The following is a 10733-nucleotide window of genomic DNA, read 5'->3' as shown; positions in this document are numbered from 1 at the left end:
AACATGTGAGGTGTAATCTGGAATAACATACGTGCCTCAAGCCTGCTGCCACAAACCAAGGGGAGGTAATCATTGTCTGCATCAATATTGTGTGCAGGCCTAATCCTGTAAAGAGTTTTAGACTGTTGTTTTAGGCCTTGAATTTGTTTTGGAAATATCAGCAAGCGGCAAGGCAAGTGGAAAAATAAAATGGAAATATATAAGTAAATAGGTTATTGTGCTGCTTTTACAAGGCAACGCACTAAAAGCTTTTTTTGAATAAAGGCGACGCGGCTGCAGTGTTAAAGTCACAATGGCAAGAGTGGCGAGGACCTTGGGTTTGATATGAAATCACACAACCTTGTCTCCGCCAGCCCACATGTTAAAAGCTCTTTGTGAGTAGAAAAAGTGCTTTAGAGACTCGCTGAAAGGCTTCAACCTCCTCTGTGATTTCATTGCATTAGACAACCTTTTTTTTTTAAAAAAACGTGATGTATATGTTTTTTATTAATCGTGCGCAGACAGACAGATATGTCGAGAGAGGGGGATGGATGGATGGATGGATGGATGGATGGATGGATGGATGGATGGATATTAACTCATTTTACAAATGCAATATTATTGTCTGGCGCGAAAATATCAATTTTCTTTTTTACTTTTAGCTGGTACTTTTGTACTTTTACGATGTAAAGGAGGGTGCTTCATGACTTGTACTTCTACCCAAAGGTTTTTGGTTTGTTTGTTTTTCGTATCAGTACCTAGCATAACCACAAACGGGTTCAGTCAGCTGTCTCGACGAAGGAATGGAAACCAGTCCACTTGGACCACACCTCCTCTTGGACGTACACAAAGTTCTGTCACGGGTGAGAGTGAAATCCCATTCTGACACTACAAAGACGTAGACCGTCACAATATGTTTGCGTCTGCTAGGCCAGAGCGGCATCTTCCTCACCACCAAAGTCCCAGCCTTGGGCCGCCACTGAACCCAAGCACAGCACTTTATTACAGATGTGATTATTTTTAAAGCGCTTTATAAATAAAATTATTGAGTTGAGATTACTGCTGGAGCATAATTGAAATGGTTATTTTTTTTTTTAGGACAGGATGAGCTATTTCCGTCTGTACCTGGAATGTTTGGGGAAGAAAGGCAGCCACTAGTTTCTCTGTGGCCTTGACACTTCCCAAGTTTCCAACAGCCGGCGCTCAGCTCTCTAAACATGCCGTTTCCTCCTGCTGCTGTTGTGTTTGAACAAGACCCGTGGAGGAAGGTCGCTAATGCACTGAACTGCAACGACGCACTGACTTCCTTTGAATGGGAGGAAAGGTAGAAAAATAACATGGTGAGTCTGCACTCAGCTGGTCTGCAAATCACACAAGTGCCACAGCATGATGAGCTAATCTTTGTCTTGTCCATGCTGCAGCATAACTTGTAGCGCAGCCTCCGTGAAACATTCGATCAAACATTCACAAGCCGGTCTTGATTATGATATCACACATATTCACTAACTTGTGTGCAATTATTGTTAAGCATACTTTGCCAAATCACATCTGTTTGACCCTTTGAGGATATCATACTTGCTCATAATTGGCAGTTGTTTTTGCAACATTGTATTATTAAAACTAAAATGGCCTTGAAGTATGTATCAAATGGAAATGACATTGTTCAAAACAAGTTAGGGTTTTTTTTTTCTCTGGGATTACTTTAAGGAATAAATAAAATAAATATCAAGAGGACTTGATATCAAACAAGCATGGAAACATTTTATTCAAAACTCACAGTAAGGACAGTATGAACATTCACTAAAGAAACACGAAAACTGTTGCAGAAAGTTTATTTTACCCAACTCCACCAAACATTTTTCCCCCTTCTCAGACAATTTCAAAATAACTGCTTCTTTTGGAAAACCTATAATCATAACAGAAACACAATTTGAAAAGTTTACATTCTAATGTTCAACACTTTAAAGCGGAAGTCAAAAATCTTCTTCGTAATATGTTCTAAGTACCCGTACTAGTCTTAACACAGTATTCTGATTAATATCATTTTGTGAAATAAGAATTGTGTAGAATAATGCCACCTGCCGTCGGTTTAAACTTTAAACCGATCGGTTTAGGGCCTAAACCGATCGCAGGGCACACAGAGACTAACAACCATCCACACTCACACCTAGTTTTAGCATTCTTGGTGTTATGTTTTAACGAAATGATGTAGAATCCTTGCAGTAAATACCTGGAGAACTGCAACACAGAATATAAATTAGAAATAAAAGATAATCTCATCAAGATTGGTTGAGAAGCTAATACTTTGCCTACCCACGAGAAAAAAAAAGTTCATCATGGCATTATAAGTAATCCTTCAATTGTTGTTAACCAGGATCTGGAGGAGTTCTGCTTCAAGTTTTGCGTCAACCATCTGACTCGAGTGACGCAGACGAATGCCTTCTGTCAGATCGACGGTAATTTACTCAAGGATTTCATACGTCGCGCCAGTTGTTGCGGGACTTTCAAGAACTCACCTAGAAATGATGCGTTCAGGGACATTTAGTCCAGTTACCTATTTTTTCTACTTGAAAGACTTGTGGTATTCAACTGACCAAGGAACTTTAAGCACTTTTTCTACTTTTTGTTTTTCCTTTCCATTGATCATCATTTGCACTTGTGGACAGATCCAAATGTTTTTATCAGTAGCACTTACTTGGAAAGCATATATCCTACTGAACAACTACTGAACTTCCAGCCACGGAGGTGGAAGAGAGCTCCATAGAATAGGACCGGGCGTGCGTAAAAGCTATGTCCGTGCCCCATCCAGCGTCCCCGGACAGCCAACCGGCCGAGCACCGGCCCCCGACTTCCATCCAAGGAGGTGAAAGAGAGCTCCGTCGAGTCGGACCGGGCGTGCGTAAAAGCCATAATAGTTTTTCAAAACCTTCTGTGTCACTCCAAATCATTAAATCCTTCAAACTCTTCATCCTCAGTGTCACTTACAAACAAAGCATATAAGTCGCTCCTCAGTATAAGTCGCCCCCTCACCCAAACTAAGAAAAAAATTGCGACTTCTAGTTCGAAAATTACGATACTTTATATGAACATCAGTAGTTGTAGAAAATATCCTTAATCATACATACATACATACTAATAAAAATAAAAATGATCACCATCAGCAATGTCAGACTGTAAAACAAACTTCCCCAACCTGAACAAATAACCATTCAAAACAACTGTTGATTTTCAAGGCTATATATTTTTATTTTTTGATGCAAAAAAAAAAAAATCCAATATAATAAAGGTGTGGGGGGGGGGGGGCTGACGTTTACCAGTGGGTTGTGAAAAAAGGTATCCTTTCATTTCAATGTTGTATAATGTCTGATGTTGCTAATTTAGAATTTGCTTTTGACAACTCAAGAGAACTGCTCAAACAATGAATTTAACCGTTACCAATTGCGTTTTTTTCCCCAGACTGACTGGGACAACCTTAAATGGTGGTATTTTTCAGAACATAATGCAGAGAAATTATTACATTATAAACCTAAATCTGTGGCTAACCACATAAGAGTGGAGAAACACATTTTTTCACAAACCAGTCTGTTTTTCTGAAGAGCCCAAAGACGTTTGCAGAATTAGCTTTCAAGGTGGCTGTCAGTGATGTAGTTCCGATCTGTAAGCAAGTAAACACAGTGTCAGGTCGCTGCTCTAATAGTGCAACTTTTCAATGATGGCCTTTTTCAGCTGAATTATTATCCTTACCACTTCCCTGTTCTGCTTTTCTACTACATCTTTGAATGTTTCAAAATGAAATGTGGGTGATAATGATAGTACATATGCTAATCAAGCGGCGAGGGGAAACTAAAAAGCCCAACATAGTATAAAATGCTTTCAGTGAGAGTGGCGCTGGATACCATGTAGTGAGAAAGTGGCGATCATCTGCTCAGCAAAGACAAGACTTCCTGCATCGCTGCCACTGACTTTTGCACTCCCACTTGTTTCTGCTCCAACTCTATTCAAACCACAAAAGTGACATTTAGATGAATGACGTACATTATAGAAAAAAAGGAATAACACTAGTACATCAAAAGCCTTCCTACAAAAAACAATTTTTACCTGCTAATTTGTAACGTGATGAAAATCTTTTTTTTATTATGGAAAAAGTCATTTTGCCAAAAATAATAATTTTACACAAAAAAGTATAATAAGATCAATTGTAATTTTACCGGAAAAAATGGAAAAGTAGTAATAAATGATCTGTGTCGTTCCAGAGTTTGTTTGTGATGGGACAACTTGTTTTAACATCTTTCTCTCAAGATGTTGCATGAAAACAAATTTACTACTGTGCATTAAAAGCCTTCCTACCAAAAACTATTTTTACCTGCTAATTTGTAACGTGATGAAAATCTTGATTTTATTATGGAAAAATAGTCATTTTGCCAAAAATAATCATTTTACACACAAAAAAAGTGTAATAAGTTGTAATTTTACCAGAATGAAATGGAAAAGTAGTAATAAATGATCTGTGTCGTTCCAGAGTTTGTTTGTGATGGGACAACTTGTTTTAACATCTTTCTCTCAAGATGTTGCATTAAAACAAATTTACTACTGTGGCAAAATCAATCAACCATCAACTCCATCTGGATGAATCATATGACATTCACATTTTGTTGCCATAAGGCGACGGATTTAATTAACATAGTGGCGCAGGGAAACGGCTGATCTGACTAAATCACATCACAAACGAAGAGCATTTTCATTCCGTTTTTGTCATTCACTGAACGAACAGAAAACAAGACTTCACGTAAACTATGATACATAACTTCAGATTGTTTCCTCGGTCCACTATGTTTGGCAAAAAATGATGTTACATTTAAGCGCTTGTATGGATGTAGCTTGTCATACCTTTTTGCTGTTTGCTCAGCAGCTCTGTCATTTTGCCAGAAGACAACATAACTTTCAACGCCACGTTGAAATCTGCAGACAGCATCACATCTCATAATCTGCCATGCCGCAGTCGCACCCTTCCATTGTCATGTGTCATTCATTCACCTTCCTGGTTGGCCTGACAGTTCTGGATCCTCAGGAAGACATCCTTCATGTCTGTTAAGAAATTACTGAAGATGGCTTCTGTACATCCTGCTGTGTTGCAATGTCCCCAGAAGATAGCAGCGTCCAAGCCAAGCTCTATCACACGTCACATGTTGCAAAAAAATTACATCAACACAAAAAAAAAAACATCAGAATTTTTGATTTTAACATTACGATCTTATCTTACACATCAACTTGTTATTGGGTTTAAGATCAGGGGTGAGTAATGTAAAACTGACAAACCCGGATCTACATCATGGCATCTTTACCTTGGTCTTTCTCAGCTTTACCCTTCGATGCCATCTGAGTGAGGGTCTCAGGCTGGAGTACATTTGGAGGTTCTGAATCCTGAGGGAACAGCTGCATTGGAACATGTTGCATTACTCTTTAACAGGTGGGCGAGTTAATGATGTCATCTTTAAATGAGGTTGCCACCGAAAATGATGCTACTTACTTGGCACGGCTTTAAATTGAAACTTTCATCTAAATCGGATTCGTCAATGGGGCCTAGAATTGGAGCGGGCTCTTCACCTGTGGAAGAAAAAGGCATCAGGACGCTCAGGAGGCAAAAGAGGACAACAACCTTGGCAGAAAACTCAGTGAGTTTATATATATATAAAGATTAGCTCTTTAAAGCGGCCACTCTGAGGACCACGGAAGGCTTTTCTCTGATAGTGAGCATTTTTTTTTTAGACGATCTTTTTGAGCTCTCCATCTTCATACGTTACACTCTGTGAGACCATATTTGACAGCCGCTTTGCAATTGTTTGAAAACTCTGCCTCATTTATCACCATCATCTTGAAGTTTGCATTATAACTTCTCCTCAGCTGCCGGTTAAAGTGGCCGATCTTCGGCCCGCTTTTCTCCAGATTGTCGCTATGTTTCTCCATTTTCTGTTATCTCTTCTCTTATTTTTCTTCTTTGTGCTACCGCTATTTTTATTTTTATTCTTTGTGACAGGGGTACGCTTTGGCCTGGAAAGTTATCTGGCGCCATCTAGCCTTGTGAATGGGCATAACGTCTAGACCCCGAATGTGAGACGACCCTTACTTTTTCAGTCTTATATCAATGCAAAAAACACAGTTTTATATTCGGGCCAATACGGTAATCTGACTACATAATATAAGGTTGAAAAAAGCCACAACCTGAACTTGAGGACTCTGACAAGTGCTTTCTTTTCTTTGAAGATATGCTGGCCTGCCTGTAACATACAAAAGTTACAACAAAACATCAATGTCATGGTATAGTCATGAGTACCCAAAACATTAAACTATAGCTGGTATTGACCCAATACTGATGCCCGGCATCAGTATGAGGAGCGAACAAAAATCAAACCTTTCTGAGGTTGCGCGTTGTGAAGCCTTCTCTTTTGCAATCCTCTCTTCATACAACTCACGTATTCTTCTCGTAGCGGTGTTCCTTGAGGGAGTCTGATACTTATAGTCATTTGTTGCGATTTTCAAAACGTTTCTCAGACCGATATCGTCCAAAATACTAATCGGCCGGCAGTCTATAGCTAACCACTTGGCTAAAGCATTTGTTAGATCATCTTGCCTTTGTTTGGTTGTTGGCCCAGACGTTGCATCTGACCTATGAGGTTTGATAAATGGACTACTGGCATCCACTCTATGTAATGCCATTAGATGATATTTCAGACTGGATGTACTCCGATTATAACTTGTTTCAAAATCGCAGTATCTACAAAACGCTTTTCTTTCGTCGACTCCGCCATCTGGAAGAACATTCAAATAAAAATGCCCATTTACAATTTTGGTCTCCTTCATGTTGTTTTCTCCGCAACTACAACTTTCCCCGACCAGTGTCGATAAACACGTGGACTTTTAGCGTGTTGCTTGAAAGCGCCAGAGCTGCATTGACATTAGTTGTCTACGGGGCATTTATATGCATTACCGCCACCTAGCGGATATAATACGTAACAGTAGGACAGCGGAAACAAAATTCAGTAATCCCTTGCTACATTGCGGTTCGTTTAAAGAAATATAACATTCAAAATAAAACTTTTTTAATTGAGGAATTATGGCACGAAAGTTGCCCGCACGCAAGCAGGAGGCAGGTAGTGCCCACACAATTGGAGTACGTACACTTGTGCCGAGGCTCCGTTGAGCAAAGAAAACAAAGATGTGGAGTCATAGTTGGTTCTTTATTTGCAAGATCTTGGGTTGTTTTCCGGCAGTCAGTACATGATGCACTTCAGCAGATGAAACAACAACGTCAGACTCCAGATCAGAAGGTTTCATACTGTCCGTAACAGGAATACGGAAGGGAGGGGAAAAGAAGGAAAAACATATCCTCATAAGAATGTCTTATCTACTGAATGTTTTGTATCAATGTGTCATGACGTTAATGACTTATGTGTAATGGAAAAGTTACCAAGCTGTGTGTGCTGTGTTAGTGTTCTGATTGAATACATAAATTAATAAGAGCATTTAGACCAGGGGTGTCCAAACTTTTTGCAAGGAGGGCCAGATTTGATAAAGTGAAGGGGCCCGGGGGCCAGTAGTTTTTTCGGACATTTTTTTAACTACAATTTCATCCAAATAAACACTGTTATAAAACAAATTTCATTCTCCCAATTGTCTTTATTTTTAAAATGACAAAATAACCAAATATAAGCCACTCAGGCAGACGTGAACAATTCTAAAAACACAAATTCTGCCTTTCATTCATATCTGTAGAGTCCGATAACATTGAACAAACTGTATGAAATACCTTAAATTTATATGAGTTTAAAATTATTTTCGCCTCAGGAACATTTTAAACAGGAGTTATCAGTAATACATAAAATACGATAACATTGAACAAACTCTATAAAATACCTTAAATTTACATGAGTTTAAAATTATTTTCGCCTCATGAACATTTCACACAGGGTTCACGCAGCCGGTTGGCGCGTACCCTTTTTACAACGGGTTTATTTCCGCATTTGACTTGCGCGTGCTCCGCATAGCAGGACAGCTGGAGTCATGTTCTCACTGTGAAATCACGCCGGGTCACGCAAGATTACATTTCTGCGGCATGAATATAAAATAGCTTTGGTACGTGTGTATTAAAGCGCTGGTCAACAATGGCGGCGGGCCACATACTAAAGATTTTATCACAGAGGCTGCGGGCCTGATGAAATTTGATCACGGGCCGCAATTGGCCCGCGGGCCGGACTTTGGACATGTTTGGTTTAAAGTGATGTCTAAGTTCCCATAGGCTCGGGTTGCTAACATCACGGCTCACCTGTTTTCTGAGTTTGCTCACAAGATGTTTGCCAGGCAACCAAAATGTCAGGATAGGAATACAAACGGGTGGGTTAGTCTACTTCAAGGGGTGTCAAACTCATTTTTGCCGCGGGCCGCATCGTAGTCATAGTTTCACTCGGAGGGCCATTATGATTGTCAACGTCTTCTATATACAGTATAGGCTACAAATAAAACAGATGAATAACTAGTTTTGAAATCAGAGAGTAATAAAAAATGTTAAAATATTTTAAAAAGATGAATGGTAATAAAATTAGCAAGCAAGATCTTTTTTTTAAAGTGAAGACAATTTGTAATTTTAGTAATGATACAAAGTCGATGCAAAATTTGTCTCGCGGGCCATATAAAATGATGTAGCGGGCCACATCTGGCCCCTGGGCCTTGAGTTTGACACCTATGGTCTACTTAATTCTAAGAAAGCGTCATTGCTCTTTGTCCTGGTTGAAGAACTCCTTGGATCCGTCGCTGGAGATCTGCAGGAAAGGTGTGCTGATCTCGCTGGACTCCATTTCCTCAGCCACCCTCAGCAGGCATGACATCACCATGTCCTTGGCCATGCCCGCCTCCAGATTCCCATCCCGGCTCAGCTGCAAGGTGATCTGGTCCAGGCTAGTCAGGACCATCTCTGAGGCCAGTAGGGGGCAGACAGGGCCTGAATTTCTGGCCATGTTCTCCATCATGTACTGCTGGTACAGGTCCAGAAGCTTCTGTTCCAGGTAGCAGTTCAGCAGGGAGTTGGTGAAGGGTCCCTCGCGCCCTTGGGAGAAAAAGCTCCGATCTCGACCACTTCCTTGTCTCCAGTGGTTGGAGCCTCCCCTGAGAGACAGCAGGAGGCCAATCTGTGTAGCTCGTCTCGGAGGGGAGTCTTCTCCAGGAGGAGGGACGTCACAGGACTGCAAGAAGGGACCCACCGCCTGGGTGTCGGCGTGCACCTGATCCAAATTGTCAGCCGACAGGGGCAGAACCTGGTCTCCTCCGATGTGGAGGTCGCTGTAGTTCTGGCAGATGCTCTGACAGAAGGATGGAACCAGGAAGGTGGCGTCGCCTCCCAAGCGAGGAGAAACGATCTGGATTCCCAGAGAGTTTTCTCTGACTGGCTGTGTTTTGTACAGATCCAAAGACTCCCGCTGGGAGAATTCTGGAGGATTCTCGCCGACCATGACCCCCTCCTGTTCTGACGAATTGTGATGACGATACACAATGCCGCCTGTAGAGCGGGAAGACGATCCGACAGTACTCTCCTGCCTATCGCGCTGCGGGAGGCACGATTCTTCTGCTTCTTCATAGGCCATGCTCAGCAATTTCGCTTCACAAAGCATCCCTGCAATGCCTCAGTGGGTGACAATTTCCTCAACGATAGAATTTGAAAAAGATCAGGAACTGTCTACAAATAAAAAAAAAGATGAGGAGAAGGAAACCTTTCTTATACCATACCATGAAGCAAATGGCGAGTCTAATCGTCTGCTTGCTTCTATGCATCCATCTTGAGGGGAAGCAAGATTTTTTTTTTTGGATCACTCTTCCCCTTTCTTAATAACCACAGCTGCAGCTGGTGGTATTTATTATCACTACATAATTCACAGACATTTCTGGGGAATTTGAATGAGACGACTGGACTTGACACAAAGCTACATTTCAACACATCAACTAATAAATGAGTTTCATTACAAGAAAATAAAATGAGATTGTTTTCATGGAAAATCACTGCTTTCCAAGAAGGAAAAAAAATCTATAAAGAAAACACAGTTGGATTATTATCCAGGAACACAAATGTTTTTCTTATTTTTATTATTATTTATTCTTTTTTAGCTGAAGCAGGACACTTTATGTCAGATGGCAATACTAACCCTTCATGATTGTATTTTCATAAACTAACGTTCGTACAAATTACACCCCTATCTCTTGTATATGCATTCATTGTTACTAAAACAAAGTGATGAACATTTGTGGATTGCTCACAGCTATACTGAAAAGAAAAATATACTATGTATTAAATGTGTCATATAATAGAATATAATAATATTTAACTTTTATTTTCATAAAATGTTGGTATTCTTAGCATTATTTATTTTAAGTTGCTATTATTTTCTATATTTCTATACATTTATATTCTTACATTTTACATATTCCAACCAGTGGAATTGGGGACGTATTATATTTTATTCCCAGCCTAATATGACTGTTTCATTTCAAACCATTTGATTAGCACATTTAGAAGCAATTTTAATTACTGTGAAAATTTCCATTTAACGTATTCAGATGTTTTAATCTCATTATCGCATCCATTTAATTGCAGGAGGTTTTTTTTTTTTTTGCACTCGTGGTTATTGCAATTTTTTTAAAGAAATTATACATTAATCATATAATCAAATGAAAGCATCATCCTTAAATGTTCATTCACTGGTTTAATTTCG

The 10733-nt window shown here is 39.8% G+C and overlaps 2 protein-coding genes and 1 long non-coding RNA gene across 4 annotated transcripts; 1 reads left to right on the top strand and 2 right to left on the bottom strand.

The window, feature by feature from the left end:
* The first annotated feature begins 705 nt into the window (after positions 1-705).
* LOC147050657 (uncharacterized) lies at positions 706-4615 on the top strand. Its single transcript, XR_015067306.1, has 3 exons — positions 706-842; positions 1078-1319; positions 2354-4615. It is a non-coding gene; the product is annotated as an uncharacterized LOC147050657 (long non-coding RNA).
* On the bottom strand, positions 3100-7092 carry phf11 (PHD finger protein 11). Of its 2 annotated transcripts, none has more exons than XM_085921079.1 (8): positions 6389-7092; positions 6199-6254; positions 5507-5583; positions 5322-5400; positions 5014-5148; positions 4867-4938; positions 3876-3973; positions 3100-3634 (listed from the first exon to the last, which is right to left on the bottom strand). In XM_085921079.1, the coding sequence occupies exons 1-7, from the start codon at positions 6835-6837 to the stop codon at positions 3897-3899; spliced, it is 945 nt and encodes a 314-aa protein (XP_085777205.1). In that variant the 5' UTR covers positions 6838-7092; the 3' UTR covers positions 3100-3634; positions 3876-3896. The 2 variants fall into 2 exon arrangements, with proteins under 2 accessions (XP_085777205.1, XP_085777204.1); XM_085921078.1 differs by having other exon boundaries at positions 3102-3634; positions 5322-5412; positions 6389-7087.
* Positions 7093-8741: 1649 nt separating this feature from the next.
* Positions 8742-9638, bottom strand: LOC147050655 (TLR adapter interacting with SLC15A4 on the lysosome). The gene has a single exon (XM_085920870.1). The coding sequence runs from the start codon at positions 9636-9638 to the stop codon at positions 8742-8744; it is 897 nt and encodes a 298-aa protein (XP_085776996.1).
* Positions 9639-10733: the final 1095 nt, after the last annotated feature.

Source organism: Syngnathus leptorhynchus, chromosome 9 (genome assembly GCF_054491065.1).
Source record: "Syngnathus leptorhynchus isolate UIUO chromosome 9, UIUO_Slep, whole genome shotgun sequence".
NCBI classification, from domain to species: domain Eukaryota; kingdom Metazoa; phylum Chordata; class Actinopteri; order Syngnathiformes; family Syngnathidae; genus Syngnathus; species Syngnathus leptorhynchus.
This window is presented reverse-complemented; position numbering and strand designations above follow the sequence as displayed.